General features: G+C 47.4%; 1 protein-coding gene across 1 annotated transcript in view; it reads left to right on the forward strand.

Moving 5' to 3' along the window:
* The window catches only part of tbce (tubulin folding cofactor E), a 38,438-nt gene extending 25,609 nt beyond the window's left edge, over nucleotides 1-12,829 (forward strand). Inside the window, exons 12-16 of the mRNA XM_072463492.1 lie at nucleotides 8,358-8,496; nucleotides 8,606-8,674; nucleotides 9,998-10,057; nucleotides 10,310-10,401; nucleotides 12,485-12,829. Of these exons, the coding sequence (XP_072319593.1) occupies nucleotides 8,358-8,496; nucleotides 8,606-8,674; nucleotides 9,998-10,057; nucleotides 10,310-10,401; nucleotides 12,485-12,577 (453 nt within the window). The 3' untranslated portion in view covers nucleotides 12,578-12,829. The remainder of the gene's footprint in view (nucleotides 1-8,357; nucleotides 8,497-8,605; nucleotides 8,675-9,997; nucleotides 10,058-10,309; nucleotides 10,402-12,484) is intronic.
* Nucleotides 12,830-16,642: the final 3,813 nt, after the last annotated feature.

Here is a 16,642-nt window from a genome sequence, read left to right on the forward strand (position 1 = left end):
TGTTCTTCATGTTCTCACACTGTTCCTCATGTTCCTCATGTTCTCACACTGTTCCTCATGTTCTCACACTGTTCTTCATGTTCTCACACTGTTCCTCATGTTCTCACACTGTTCTTCATGTTCTCACACTGTTCTTCATGTTCTCACACTGTTCCTCATGTTCTCACACTGTTCTTCATGTTCTCACACTGTTCCTCATGTTCTTCATGTTCTCTCACTGTTCTTCATGTTCTCAAACTGTCCTCATGTTCTCACACTGTTCTTCATGTTCTCACACTGTTCTTCATGTTCTCAAACTGTCCTCATGTTCTCACACTGTTCTTCATGTTCTCACTCTGTTCTTCATGTTCTCAAACTGTCCTAATGATCTCACACTGTTCTTCATGTTCTCACACTGTTCTTCATGTTCTCACACTGTTCCTCATGTTCTCACACTGTTCTTCATGTTCTCACACTGTTCCTCATGTTCTCACACTGTTCTTCATGTTCTCACACTGTTCCTCATGTTCTCACACTGTTCTTCATGTTCTCACACTGTTCTTCATGTTCTCACACTGTTCTTCATGTTTTCACACTGTTTTTCATGTTCTCACACTGTTCCTCATGTTCCTCATGTTCTCACACTGTTCCTCATGTTCCTCATGTTCTCACACTGTTCCTCATGTTCTCACACTGTTCCTCATGTTCTCACACTGTTCTTCATGTTTTCACACTGTTTTTCATGTTCTCACACTGTTCCTCATGTTCTTCATGTTCTCACACTGTTCTTCATGTTCTCACACTGTTCTTCATGTTCTCACACTGTTCCTCATGTTCTCACACTGTTCTTCATGTTCTCACACTGTTCTTCATGTTCTCACACTGTTCCTCATGTTCTCACACTGTTCCTCATGTTCTCACACTGTTCTTCATGTTCTCACACTGTTCTTCATGTTCTTCATGTTCTCACACTGTTCTTCATGTTCTCACACTGTTCCTCATGTTCTCACACTGTTCCTCATGTTCTCACACTGTTCCTCATGTTCTCACACTGTTCTTCATGTTCTCACACTGTTCTTCATGTTCTCACACTTTTCCTCATGTTCTCACACTGTTCTTCATGTTCTCACACTTTTCCTCATGTTCTCACACTGTTCTTCATGTTCTCACACTGTTCTTCATGTTCTCACACTGTTCCTCATGTTCTTCATGTTCTCACACTGTTCTTCATGTTCTCACACTGTTCTTCATGTTCTCACACTGTTCTTCATGTTCTTCATGTTCTCACACTGTTCTTCATGTTCTCACACTGTTCTTCATGTTCTCACACTGTTCTTCATGTTCTCACACTGTTCCTCATGTTCTCACACTGTTCCTCATGTTCTTCATGTTCTCACACTGTTCTTCATGTTCTCACACTGTTCTTCATGTTCTCACACTGTTCTTCATGTTCTCACACTGTTCTTCATGTTCTCACACTGTTCTTCATGTTCTCACACTGTTCTTCATGTTCTCACACTGTTCATCATGTTCTCACACTGTTCTTCATGTGTTCACACTGTTCTTCATGTTCTCACACTGTTCCTCATGTTCTTCATGTTCTCACACTGTTCCTCATGTTCTTCATGTTCTCACACTGTTCCTCATGTTCTCACACTGTTCTTCATGTTCTCACACTGTTCTTCATGTTCTCACACTGTTCCTCATGTTCTTCATGTTCTCACACTGTTCCTCATGTTCTTCATGTTCTCACACTGTTCCTCATGTTCCTCATGTTCTCACACTGTTCTTCATGTTCTCACACTGTTCTTCATGTTCTCACACTGTTCTTCATGTTCTCACACTGTTCCTCATGTTCTCACACTGTTATTCATGTTTTCACACTGTTCTTCATGTTCTCACACTGTTCCTCATGTTCTTCATGTTCTCTCACTGTTCTTCATGTTCTCACACTGTTCCTCATGTTCTCACACTGTTCCTCATGTTCTCACACTGTTCTTCATGTTTTCACACTGTTCCTCATGTTCTCACACTGTTCTTCATGTTCTCACACTGTTCCTCATGTTCTTCATGTTCTCACACTGTTCTTCATGTTCTCACACTGTTCTTCATGTTCTCACACTGTTCCTCATGTTCTCACACTGTTCCTCATGTTCTTCATGTTCTCACACTGTTCCTCATGTTCTCACACTGTTCTTCATGTTTTCACACTGTTCTTCATGTTCTCACTGTTCCTCATGTTCTTCATGTTCTCTCACTGTTCCTCATGTTCTCACACTGTTCCTCATGTTCTCACACTGTTCTTCATGTTCTCACACTGTTCCTCATGTTCTTCATGTTCTCACACTGTTCTTCATGTTCTCACACTGTTCCTCATGTTCTCACACTGTTCCTCATGTTCCTCATGTTCTCACACTGTTCTTCATGTTCTCACACTGTTCCTCATGTTCTCACACTGTTCTTCATGTTCTCACACTGTTCCTCATGTTCTTACACTGTTCCTCATGTTCTCAAACTGTTCCTCATGTTCTCACACTGTTCCTCATGTTCTCACACTGTTCTTCATGTTCTCACACTGTTCCTCATGTTCTCACACTGTTCTTCATGTTCTCACACTGTTCCTCAAGTTCTCACACTGTTCCTCATGTTCTCAAACTGTTCCTCATGTTCTCACACTGTTCCTCATGTTCTCACACTGTTCTTCATGTTCTCACACTGTTCCTCATGTTCTCACACTGTTCTTCATGTTCTCACACTGTTCCTCATGTTCTCACACTGTTCTTCATGTTCTCACACTGTTCCTCATGTTCTCACACTGTTCCTCATGTTCTCACACTGTTCTTCATGTTCTCACACTGTTCCTCATGTTCTTCATGTTCTCACACTGTTCTTCATGTTCTCACACTGTTCTTCATGTTCTCACACTGTTCCTCATGTTCTCACACTGTTCCTCATGTTCTTCATGTTCTCACACTGTTCCTCATGTTCTCACACTGTTCTTCATGTTTTCACACTGTTCTTCATGTTCTCACTGTTCCTCATGTTCTTCATGTTCTCTCACTGTTCCTCATGTTCTCACACTGTTCCTCATGTTCTCACACTGTTCTTCATGTTCTCACACTGTTCCTCATGTTCTTCATGTTCTCACACTGTTCTTCATGTTCTCACACTGTTCCTCATGTTCTCACACTGTTCCTCATGTTCCTCATGTTCTCACACTGTTCTTCATGTTCTCACACTGTTCCTCATGTTCTCACACTGTTCTTCATGTTCTCACACTGTTCCTCATGTTCTTACACTGTTCCTCATGTTCTCAAACTGTTCCTCATGTTCTCACACTGTTCCTCATGTTCTCACACTGTTCTTCATGTTCTCACACTGTTCCTCATGTTCTCACACTGTTCTTCATGTTCTCACACTGTTCCTCAAGTTCTCACACTGTTCCTCATGTTCTCAAACTGTTCCTCATGTTCTCACACTGTTCCTCATGTTCTCACACTGTTCTTCATGTTCTCACACTGTTCCTCATGTTCTCACACTGTTCTTCATGTTCTCACACTGTTCCTCATGTTCTCACACTGTTCTTCATGTTCTCACACTGTTCCTCATGTTCTCACACTGTTCTTCATGTTCTCACACTGTTCTTCATGTTCTCACACTGTTCCTCATGTTCCTCATGTTCTCACACTGTTCCTCATGTTCTCACACTGTTCTTCATGTTCTCACACTGTTCCTCATGTTCTCACACTGTTCTTCATGTTCTCACACTGTTCTTCATGTTCTCACACTGTTCCTCATGTTCTCACACTGTTCTTCATGTTCTCACACTGTTCCTCATGTTCTTCATGTTCTCTCACTGTTCTTCATGTTCTCAAACTGTCCTCATGTTCTCACACTGTTCTTCATGTTCTCACACTGTTCTTCATGTTCTCAAACTGTCCTCATGTTCTCACACTGTTCTTCATGTTCTCACACTGTTCTTCATGTTCTCACTCTGTTCTTCATGTTCTCAAACTGTCCTAATGATCTCACACTGTTCTTCATGTTCTCACACTGTTCTTCATGTTCTCACACTGTTCCTCATGTTCTCACACTGTTCTTCATGTTCTCACACTGTTCCTCATGTTCTCACACTGTTCTTCATGTTCTCACACTGTTCCTCATGTTCTCACACTGTTCTTCATGTTCTCACACTGTTCTTCATGTTCTCACACTGTTCTTCATGTTTTCACACTGTTTTTCATGTTCTCACACTGTTCCTCATGTTCCTCATGTTCTCACACTGTTCCTCATGTTCTTCATGTTCTCACACTGTTCCTCATGTTCCTCATGTTCTCACACTGTTCCTCATGTTCTCACACTGTTCTTCATGTTCTCACACTGTTCTTCATGTTTTCACACTGTTTTTCATGTTCTCACACTGTTCCTCATGTTCTTCATGTTCTCACACTGTTCTTCATGTTCTCACACTGTTCTTCATGTTCTCACACTGTTCCTCATGTTCTCACACTGTTCTTCATGTTCTCACACTGTTCTTCATGTTCTCACACTGTTCCTCATGTTCTCACACTGTTCCTCATGTTCTCACACTGTTCTTCATGTTCTCACACTGTTCCTCATGTTCTTCATGTTCTCACACTGTTCTTCATGTTCTCACACTGTTCCTCATGTTCTCACACTGTTCCTCATGTTCTCACACTGTTCCTCATGTTCTCACACTGTTCTTCATGTTCTCACACTGTTCTTCATGTTCTCACACTTTTCCTCATGTTCTCACACTGTTCTTCATGTTCTCACACTTTTCCTCATGTTCTCACACTGTTCTTCATGTTCTCACACTGTTCTTCATGTTCTCACACTGTTCCTCATGTTCTTCATGTTCTCACACTGTTCTTCATGTTCTCACACTGTTCTTCATGTTCTCACACTGTTCTTCATGTTCTTCATGTTCTCACACTGTTCTTCATGTTCTCACACTGTTCTTCATGTTCTCACACTGTTCTTCATGTTCTCACACTGTTCCTCATGTTCTCACACTGTTCCTCATGTTCTTCATGTTCTCACACTGTTCTTCATGTTCTCACACTGTTCTTCATGTTCTCACACTGTTCTTCATGTTCTCACACTGTTCTTCATGTTCTCACACTGTTCTTCATGTTCTCACACTGTTCTTCATGTTCTCACACTGTTCTTCATGTTCTCACACTGTTCATCATGTTCTCACACTGTTCTTCATGTGTTCACACTGTTCTTCATGTTCTCACACTGTTCCTCATGTTCTTCATGTTCTCACACTGTTCTTCATGTTCTCACACTGTTCTTCATGTTCTCACACTGTTCCTCATGTTCTTCATGTTCTCACACTGTTCCTCATGTTCTTCATGTTCTCACACTGTTCCTCATGTTCCTCATGTTCTCACACTGTTCTTCATGTTCTCACACTGTTCTTCATGTTCTCACACTGTTCCTCATGTTCTCACACTGTTATTCATGTTTTCACACTGTTCTTCATGTTCTCACACTGTTCCTCATGTTCTTCATGTTCTCTCACTGTTCTTCATGTTCTCACACTGTTCCTCATGTTCTCACACTGTTCCTCATGTTCTCACACTGTTCTTCATGTTCTCACACTGTTCTTCATGTTCTCACACTGTTCATCATGTTCTCACACTGTTCTTCATGTGTTCACACTGTTCTTCATGTTCTCACACTGTTCCTCATGTTCTTCATGTTCTCACACTGTTCCTCATGTTCTTCATGTTCTCACACTGTTCTTCATGTTCTCACACTGTTCTTCATGTTCTCACACTGTTCTTCATGTTCTCACACTTTTCCTCATGTTCTCACACTGTTCTTCATGTTCTCACACTTTTCCTCATGTTCTCACACTGTTCTTCATGTTCTCACACTGTTCTTCATGTTCTCACACTGTTCCTCATGTTCTTCATGTTCTCACACTGTTCTTCATGTTCTCACACTGTTCTTCATGTTCTCACACTGTTCTTCATGTTCTTCATGTTCTCACACTGTTCTTCATGTTCTCACACTGTTCTTCATGTTCTCACACTGTTCTTCATGTTCTCACACTGTTCCTCATGTTCTCACACTGTTCCTCATGTTCTTCATGTTCTCACACTGTTCTTCATGTTCTCACACTGTTCTTCATGTTCTCACACTGTTCTTCATGTTCTCACACTGTTCTTCATGTTCTCACACTGTTCTTCATGTTCTCACACTGTTCTTCATGTTCTCACACTGTTCTTCATGTTCTCACACTGTTCATCATGTTCTCACACTGTTCTTCATGTGTTCACACTGTTCTTCATGTTCTCACACTGTTCCTCATGTTCTTCATGTTCTCACACTGTTCCTCATGTTCTTCATGTTCTCACACTGTTCCTCATGTTCTCACACTGTTCTTCATGTTCTCACACTGTTCTTCATGTTCTCACACTGTTCCTCATGTTCTTCATGTTCTCACACTGTTCCTCATGTTCTTCATGTTCTCACACTGTTCCTCATGTTCCTCATGTTCTCACACTGTTCTTCATGTTCTCACACTGTTCTTCATGTTCTCACACTGTTCCTCATGTTCTCACACTGTTATTCATGTTTTCACACTGTTCTTCATGTTCTCACACTGTTCCTCATGTTCTTCATGTTCTCTCACTGTTCTTCATGTTCTCACACTGTTCCTCATGTTCTCACACTGTTCCTCATGTTCTCACACTGTTCTTCATGTTTTCACACTGTTCCTCATGTTCTCACACTGTTCTTCATGTTCTCACACTGTTCCTCATGTTCTTCATGTTCTCACACTGTTCTTCATGTTCTCACACTGTTCTTCATGTTCTCACACTGTTCTTCATGTTCTCACACTGTTCTTCATGTTTTCACACTGTTCTTCATGTTCTCACTGTTCCTCATGTTCTTCATGTTCTCTCACTGTTCCTCATGTTCTCACACTGTTCCTCATGTTCTCACACTGTTCCTCATGTTCTCACACTGTTCTTCATGTTCTCACACTGTTCCTCATGTTCTTCATGTTCTCACACTGTTCTTCATGTTCTCACACTGTTCCTCATGTTCTCACACTGTTCCTCATGTTCTTCATGTTCTCACACTGTTCTTCATGTTCTCACACTGTTCCTCATGTTCTCACACTGTTCTTCATGTTCTCACACTGTTCCTCAAGTTCTCACACTGTTCCTCATGTTCTCAAACTGTTCCTCATGTTCTCACACTGTTCTTCATGTTCTCACACTGTTCCTCATGTTCTCACACTGTTCTTCATGTTCTCACACTGTTCTTCATGTTCTCACACTGTTCTTCATGTTCTCACACTGTTCTTCATGTTCTCACACTGTTCCTCATGTTCTCACACTGTTCCTCATGTTCTCACACTGTTCTTCATGTTCTCACACTGTTCTTCATGTTCTCACACTGTTCTTCATGTTCTCACACTGTTCCTCATGTTCTCACACTGTTCTTCATGTTCTTCATGTTCTCTCACTGTTCCTCATGTTCTTCATGTTCTCACACTGTTCTTCATGTTCTCACACTGTTCCTCATGTTCTCTCACTGTTCTTCATGTTCTCACACTGTTCCTCATGTTCTCACACTGTTCCTCATGTTCTCACACTGTTCTTCATGTTCTCACACTGTTCTTCATGTTCTCACACTGTTCTTCATGTTCTCACACTGTTCCTCATGTTCTCACACTGTTCTTCATGTTCTCACACTGTTCTTCATGTTCTCTCACTGTTCCTCATGTTCTCACACTGTTCTTCATGTTCTTCATGTTCTCTCACTGTTCCTCATGTTCTTCATGTTCTCACACTGTTCTTCATGTTCTCACACTGTTCCTCATGTTCTCTCACTGTTCTTCATGTTCTCACACTGTTCCTCATGTTCTCACACTGTTCCTCATGTTCTCACACTGTTCTTCATGTTCTCACACTGTTCTTCATGTTCTCACACTGTTCTTCATGTTCTCACACTGTTCCTCATGTTCTCACACTGTTCTTCATGTTCTCACACTGTTCCTCATGTTCTCACACTGTTCCTCATGTTCTCTCACTGTTCCTCATGTTCTCACACTGTTCCTCATGTTCTCACACTGTTCTTCATGTTCTCACACTGTTCTTCATGTTCTCACACTGTTCTTCATGTTCTCTCACTGTTCTTCATGTTCTCACACTGTTCTTCATGTTCTCTCACTGTTCTTCATGTTCTCTCACTGTTCTTCATGTTCTCACACTGTTCTTCATGTTCTCTCACTGTTCTTCATGTTCTCACACTGTTCTTCATGTTCTCTCACTGTTCCTCATGTTCTCACACTGTTCCTCATGTTCTCACACTGAATCTTGTTTTTGTAGGTGGGGCCAGACGAACGCAAGGGGGCGGAGCAGGACTACGTTAAACTGTTTGGGGAGGCGTGGCTAGCGGCTGGGGGGCGGAGCCAGCTCAGCCCTGACTTCATCGCTGACCATCCCCGATACCAGGACCTGATCCGGAGTGAGTGGCAGTAAAATAAAGGGCGGGGCCTCGGGAGGACCGCCTCCTCAGGACACACCCACTCGCTCCAGATGTTCCGTTTGTAAAAAGGCTTTTCTCGTGTGTCCAGAGTACGGAGCTCCAGAGGAAGGATCCATGAAGAAACCTGAGCCCTTTGCTCTGAAGAACCAACTGATCAGTCCGTGTCTTTACATCTGCTTTAGACCTGCTTTAGTCCTGCTTTAGTCCTGCTTTAGTCCTGCTTTAGTCCTGCTTTAGTGCTGCTTTAGTCCTGCTTTAGTCCTGCTTTAGTCCTGCTTTAGACCTGCTTTAGACCTGCTTTAGTCCTGCTTTAGACCTGCTTTAGTCCTGCTTTAGTCCTGCTTTAGACCTGCTTTAGACCTGCTTTAGTCCTGCTTTAGTCCTGCTTTAGTCCTGGTTTAGACCTGCTTTAGACCTGCTTTAGACCTGCTTTAGACCTGCTTTAGACCTGCTTTAGTCCTGCTTTAGTCCTGCTTTAGTCCTGATTTTGTCCTGGTTTAGTCCTGGTTTAGTCCTGCTTTAGACCTGCTTTAGTCCTGCTTTAGTCCTGCTTTAGTCCTGGTTTAGTCCTGCTTTAGTCCTGGTTTAGTCCTGCTTTAGACCTGCTTTTGTCCTGCTTTAGTCCCGCTTTAGTCCCGCTTTAGTCCCGCTTTAGACCTGCTTTAGACCTGCTTTAGTCCTGCTTTAGTCCTGCTTTAGTCCCGCTTTAGTCCCGCTTTAGTCCCGCTTTAGTCCCGCTTTAGTCCCGCTTTAGTCCCGCTTTAGACCTGCTTTAGTCCCGCTTTAGTCCCGCTTTAGTCCTGCTTTAGACCTGCTTTAGTCCTGCTTTAGACCTGCTTTAGTCCCCCTTTAGTCCTGCTTTAGACCTGCTTTAGACCTCTTTAGTCCCGCTTTAGACCCGCTTTAGACCTGCTTTAGACCTGCTTTAGTCCCCCTTTAGTCCTGCTTTAGACCTGCTTTAGACCTCTTTAGTCCCGCTTTAGACCCGCTTTAGACCTGCTTTAGACCTGCTTTAGTCCTGCTTTAGACGTGCTTTAGTCCTGCTTTAGTCCTGCTTTAGTCCTGCTTTAGACCTGCTTTAGACCTGCTTTAGTCCTGCTTTAGACCTGCTTTAGTGCTGCTTTAGTCCTGCTTTAGACCTGCTTTAGTCCCGCTTTAGTCCCGCTTTAGTCCCGCTTTAGTCCCGCTTTAGTCCCGCTTTAGTCCCGCTTTAGTCCTGCTTTAGACCTGCTTTAGTCCCGCTTTAGTCCTGCTTTAGACCTGCTTTAGTCCCCCTTTAGTCCTGCTTTAGACCTCTTTAGTCCCGCTTTAGACCTCCTTTAGTCCTGGTTTTGACCTGCTTTAGTCCCGCTTTAGACCCGTTTTAGACCTGCTTTAGTCCCCCTTTAGTCCTGCTTTAGACCTCTTTAGACCCGCTTTAGACCTGCTTTAGTCCGCTTTAGTCCTCTTTTTGACCTGGTTTGATTCCATCTTGTTTCAGAGATCTGCTTTGAGTTTCCAGAGGACCCGGAGCGCAGCTCCTTTGAGAAGAGACTCCCAGGTAAAGCTCTCATGAGGCACCACAGTGGCAGAGTGGTTAGCACTGTGGCCTCACCACAGTGGCAGAGTGGTTAGCACTGTGGCCTCACCACAGTGGCAGAGTGGTTAGCACTGTGGCCTCACCACAAGGTCATGACTTTCATGTTTTATCTCATGTAAACTTGTCATAGACCTGGAGATGCTGCTCCTGAGGCAAAACCTTCACCTGCCTCATCATCCACCTCACAATTTAGTCCTCTGTTTGTCTCCTCAGTTTCAATGGAGGTTCAGAAGGTCAAAGGTCTTCTCCAGAGACTCCTGAAGGTCCCAGCCACTGAGCTCAGCCTGAGCTACACCTCCCCCAAGGTACAGACCTGGTTTAGACCTGGTTTAGACTGAAGGTTATGGATGTAACTACGGTTCTATGAATCCCGGATGACCGCCAGAGGCGGGGCCTTAACCACTGAATGATCATCTTTTGCGCATGCTCAGGTCGAGAAGCTAATGACAACAAAGTCACCTGTGACCCCCGTGACCCCCGTGGGGCTATATAGTCACATGACACCGAGAGCCCCGCCCCTTTTCTTCTTGGATTCCAAGGGACTGATCGCTCTGGCGGTCATCTGGGATTCATAGAACCGTAGTTACATCCGTAACTTTCGTTCTATTTCATCCCTTCTGACCGCCAGAGGCGCCAGAGGCGGGGCCTTAAGCACTGGATATGACACATATCAACAATGTCCCGAGGGATCCCATAGGACAATACCAAATGTGAGTGTGGTCTCAGTGGATTGGGGACTGCCACATTCATTCTATAGAATCGGGCAAATGTAGATGGTGAAGTCCAGGAGGCCTAGGCCAGCCAGGCCAAACTGGGGGGCATCTGCACGCCAAGGCCCTAATAATGTATCAGTTCAGCAAGCGTGCAGCTCCCTGACGTCCTCCTGTGAGGGCGGGACAACGAAGGAGGGGACCTGCCGTTGGCGCTTGAAAAAGGCACTAGTAGTAGCCTTCGTCTCCTGCCGTACGTCCAACCGCAAGTAGCTAAGTGCGGAACGAACGACAGAGGGGCCCCTGGTCATCCCTGTCCAGAGGACACGGGAGCCTGTGTCTGAGGCTCCAGATCGAGGGAGTCATACTGGATTCAGCCCCGACATGGCGTCCTCCTCATGGGCCCCACGTCCCGTGCAGGAAAACACAGATCACCACAACGCTCAGCCAGAGACGGGCGAGCCTGTTGCAGGAGCGCCTCCACCTGGGCCAACAGCCGTGAGGTGGTCCACACGTGAGGTGGTCCACACGTGAGGTGGTCCACACGTGAGGTGGTCCACACGTGGGGTGGTCCACACGCGGGGTGGTCCACACGCGGGGTGGTCCACACGCGGGGTGGTCCACGCGCGGGGTGGTCCACGCGCGGGGTGGTCCACGCGCGGGGTGGTCCACGCGCGGGGTGGTCCACGCGCGGGGTGGTCCACGCGCGGGGTGGTCCACGCGCGGGGTGGTCCACGCGCGGGGTGGTCCACGCGCGGGGTGGTCCACGCGCGGGGTGGTCCACGCGCGGGGTGGTCCACGCGCGAGGTGGTCCACGCGCGGGGTGGTCCACACGGGCCGACTGCTTCTGTTGTTCCGCTTCTTCCTCTCTGGGGAGGGCGGAGCCGAGGAGGCGGGGCGCTTGAAGCCAGAGGTTTGAGTGGCGGGTGACCGCTCTGACCTGGACTCAGTTTCCCAGTCAACGGGCCCAAACGCCTCCAGACGGGCCGTCCAGGCGAAATGAGGCATAATGATACGATTGGGGCCAAGCGTCTGTGGTGAGGCCTCGCCTCAAATGCTCCTCGCCCGAGCGTGAGGGACATAAGTCGTGCCCATCGTCCTGTTGCCACGGCGCCACACAGGCCCTGCAGGCCAGTGTCTCCAGCATCTCCAATACCAATGCCCACTGTAGCACCGGGTGTGTGCCCGCCGGGTGTGTGCCCGCCGGGTGTGTGCCCGCCGGGTGTGTGCCCGCCGGGTGTGTGCAGATGCCAACAGCGTGTAGTCGGCTACATCCACCTAGCTGCAGAACGCCGGTGCTATCACAGCCTCTGAGGCGAGAGCACTCGCTGCCTCCACGTGAGTCGTGGGGCGGAGCAAACAATTCAATGTTTTTCCAGTTAAAACTCAACAAACCTGCGCAAGAAGAAGAAAAGGACTGGGCTCTCGGTGTCACGTGACTATAGAGCTTCACGTGGGTCACAGAGAGGTCACAGAGAGGTCACAGGGAGGTCACAGGGAGGTCACAGGTGACTTTGTTGTCATTAGTTTCTCGACAAAAGATGATCATTCAGTGCTTAAGGCACCGCCTCTGACAATCAGAAGGGATGAAATAGTCCTGGTTCAGACCTGGTTCAGACCTGGTTTAGACCTGGTCTAGACCTGGTTTAGACCTGGTTTAGACCTGATTTTGTTTCAGGGGGATACAGAGTTCCAGTTGGATAAAGACCTGAAGAGTCTTAAGTTTCACTCAATCGAAGACGGTGACACAGTCCTGGTCCGGTGGTCCTGATCCTGGTCCTGGTCCGGTGGTCCTGATCCTGGTCCGGTGGTCCTGATCCTGGTCCTGGTCCTGATCTGGTGGTCCTGATCCTGGTCCTGATCCTGGTCCTGGTCCTGGTCCTGGTCCGGTGGTCCTGATCCTGATCCTGGTCCTGGTCTGGTGATCCTGGTCCTGGTCCTGGTCCTGGTCCTGGTCCTGGTCCTGGTCCTGGTCCTGGTCCTGGTCCTGGTCTAATAAAGCTTCTTCCCTTCAAATGTCTGTTTTTGTTCTGCTCTGTAGCGCCCTCTACTGACTCTAATGTGAGGTCATTGTTGTAACCCATGTTTTTATTCACAACAACAGCTTTGAGAAACTTCATGAAGCCTCACCTAAGAAGCACGAGCGGTGAAGCCTCAGAAGCTTCACCTGAGGCTTCACCTTAGGCTTTGAGAAGCTCGAGCGGTGAAGCTTCACCTGAGGCTTTGAGAAGCTCGAGCGGTGAAGCTTCACCTGAGGCTTTGAGAAGCTCGAGCGGTGAAGCTTCACCTGAGGCTTTGAGAAGCTCGAGCGGTGAAGCTTCACCTGAGGCTTTGAGAAGCTCGAGCGGTGAAGCTTCACCTGAGGCTTTGAGAAGCTCGAGCGGTGAAGCTTCACCTGAGGCTTTGAGAAGCTCGAGCGGTGAAGCTTCACCTGAGGCTTTGAGAAGCTCGAGCGGTGAAGCTTCACCTGAGGCTTTGAGAAGCTCGAGCGGTGAAGCTTCACCTGAGGCTTTGAGAAGCTCGAGCGGTGAAGCTTCACCTGAGGCTTTGAGAAGCTCGAGCGGTGAAGCTTCACCTGAGGCTTTGAGAAGCTCGAGCGGTGAAGCTTCACCTGAGGCTTTGAGAAGCTCGAGCGGTGAAGCTTCACCTGAGGCTTTGAGAAGCTCGAGCGGTGAAGCTTCGAGGCGTTCAGATTGCAACGATTTCAAGCGCATAAAGAGAATCTTTGGGTCCAAATTTGACCTGGACCAACCCCACTGACCGGGTGCTCTGACCGCTCTGAATACTCTGACCGCTCTGAATACTCTGACCGCTCTGAATACTCTGACCGCTCTGAATACTCTGACCGCTCTGAATACTCTGACCGCTCTGAATACTCTAAAAGCACCCACACAGACAGAAGCACGCTTATCCGGAATCTGGGGGTCCCCTCCCACGACAGAGCGGGACCCCCGGATCCTCAGGGCTCTAAATGGGCGGGACCCCCGGATCCTCAGGGCTCTAAATAGGCGGGACCCCCGGATCCTCAGGGCTCTAAATAGGCGGGACCCCCGGATCCTCAGGGCTCTAAATGGGCGGGACCCCCGGATCCTCAGAGCTCTAAATGGGCGGGACCCCCGGATCCTCAGAGCTCTAAATAGGCGGGACCCCCGGATCCTCAGGGCTCTAAATAGGCGGGACCCCCGGATCCTCAGGGCTCTAAATAGGCGGGACCCCCGGATCCTCAGGGCTCTAAATGGGCGGGACCCCCGGATCCTCAGGGCTCTAAATAGGCGGGACCCCCGGATCCTCAGGGCTCTAAATAGGCGGGACCCCCGGATCCTCAGGGCTCTAAATGGGCGGGACCCCCGGATCCTCAGGGCTCTAAATGGGCGGGACCCCCGGATCCTCAGGGCTCTAAATAGGCGGGACCCCCGGATCCTCAGGGCTCTAAATAGGCGGGACCCCCGGATCCTCAGGGCTCTAAATGGGCGGGACCCCCGGATCCTCAGGGCTCTAAATAGGCGGGACCCCCGGATCCTCAGGGCTCTAAATGGGCGGGACCCCCGGATCCTCAGGGCTCTAAATGGGCGGGACCTCCGGATCCTGGATTGCAGAATAAAGTTGTCTGCTTTTATCTCCTCTTATCATTGATAATGTTAATATAATATAATGTTAATATTGTGGTTCACACTCTGACATGGTCTGATTTCCAGTTCACTTCCTGTGATGTCACTTCCTGTGATGTCACTTCAATTCAATTTATTTTTGTAAGGCCCAAAATCACAACAACAGTTTCCTCTGCGGGCGACAGTGAGAAATGAATCAACAATGTCTGTGGTGGCGAGGGACGATGTCCCAGAGTCCTCTGTCCCCTCTGTCCTTAGCTCCTCCTTCTGTCCTTAGACCCTCCTTCTGTCCTTAGACCCTCCCTTTGTCCTTAGACCCTCCCTCTGTCCTTAGCTCCTCCTTCTGTCCTTAGACCCTCCTTCTGTCCTTAGCTCCTCCCTCTGTCCTTAGCTCCTCCTCCTGCAGGAAAAACTACAAAAAACCTCCTTGAGACAAAGTATGTCCCTGTGTTAGTTCCAGTGAAGGAGGATGTGACTCTCACAGACGTGAGACACTGGAGCTGGAGACACTCTTCAGGCAGATGAGGGACCGTCCACACAGGGCAGGGACACTTCACCAGGAGAGGGACATCTGGGTCCACAGGTCCTCAGGAGTGAGACAAAGAAGGAGGTGAACAGTTTGGAAGTGGAATTAAAAATTAAATATTGTTTGATAGAATAAGTCAGAAGAAGAGGACAGAGCTCGAGCTGTCATACTTCCCCCAGCACAGTTGCTGCTAGGGCAGCGGAGCTGAAGCTGTGGGTTTATATTTCTGTTATAACTGGTCTGACCATAAGTCATTTCAAAGAGGAACGTTTTAAGCCGAGACAAAAGACTGTGTCGGCCTCTTTAACATGGACATGACTCTACCTCCTACTGTGCTTTTAGAGACTCTTGGGACCACCAGAAGGCTCTACCTCCTACTGTGCTTTTAGAGACTCTTGGCACCACCAGAAGGCTCTACCTCCTACTGTTCTTTTAGAGACTCTTGGGACCACCAGAAGGCTCTACCTCCTACTGTGCTTTTAGAGACTCTTGGCACCACCAGAAGGTCAGCATGTTGAGAGTGAAGAGCTCTGTTTGGATTAGATGCTTCTAGAGCATCTTTGATGTGGGAGGGGCCATGGAGTTACAGGAGAATCCAGACGTTACAGATGCAGGAGACGTTTCAGCTTCACTTTTAGGCTCTTGTTGCGCAAATGAAAGAGTCTGTTTTACAGACTTGATTTATATGAGCTTTAAATGAGAGCTCCTGGTCCAATCAGACTCTGAGGTTTCTTACAGTAGAACTGGAGGCTTCACTGACATTGTCCAGTGTGACTATCTGACCTCCAGCACAATGACCTCCAGCACAATGACCTCCAGCACAATGACCTCCAGCACAATGACCTCCAGCACAGTGACCTCCAGCACAGTGACCTCCAGCACAATGACCTCCAGCACAGTGACCTCCAGCACAATGACCTCCAGCACAGTGACCTCCAGCACAATGACCTCCAGCACAGTGACCTCCAGCACAATGACCTCCAGCACAGTGACCTCCAGCACAATGACCTCCAGCACAGTGACCTCCAGCACAATGACCTCCAGCACAGTGACCTCCAGCACAATGACCTCCAGCACAGTGACCTCCAGCACAATGACCTCCAGCACAGTGACCTCCAGCACAGTGACCTCCAGCACAATGACCTCCAGCACAATGACCTCCAGCACAATGACCTCCAGCACAATGACCTCCAGCACAGTGACCTCCAGCACAATGACCTCCAGCACAATGACCTCCAGCACAATGACCTCCAGCACAGTGACCTCCAGCACAATGACCTCCAGCACAATGACCTCCAGCACAGTGACCTCCAGCACAGTGACCTCCAGCACAGTGACCTCCAGCACAATGACCTCCAGCACAATGACCTCCAGCACAGTGACCTCCAGCACAGTGACCTCCAGCACAGTGACCTCCAGCACAGTGACCTCCAGCACAGTGACCTCCAGCACAATGACCTCGGTTTCAGGGTTAAGAAGCAGGTAGTTTAGTGTCATCCAGGTTTTTATATACTTCCGGTGAGGATCATCTTTTCAGAGTTTGTTTGCTACTTTATATTGTTAATCCACGAATGATACACACTATTTTAGCCTCTTAAACACTATTTTAGTCTCTTAAACACTATTTTAGCCTCTTAAACACTATTTTAGTCTCAAAAACACTATTTTAGTCTCATAAACACTATTTTAGCCTCTTAAACAC

This window comes from Eucyclogobius newberryi, unplaced genomic scaffold (genome assembly GCF_026437365.1).
Source record: "Eucyclogobius newberryi isolate DKJ021-1_F unplaced genomic scaffold, fEucNew1.0.hap1 SCAF_4, whole genome shotgun sequence".
In the NCBI taxonomy this organism is placed as follows: Eukaryota; Metazoa; Chordata; class Actinopteri; order Gobiiformes; family Gobiidae; genus Eucyclogobius; species Eucyclogobius newberryi.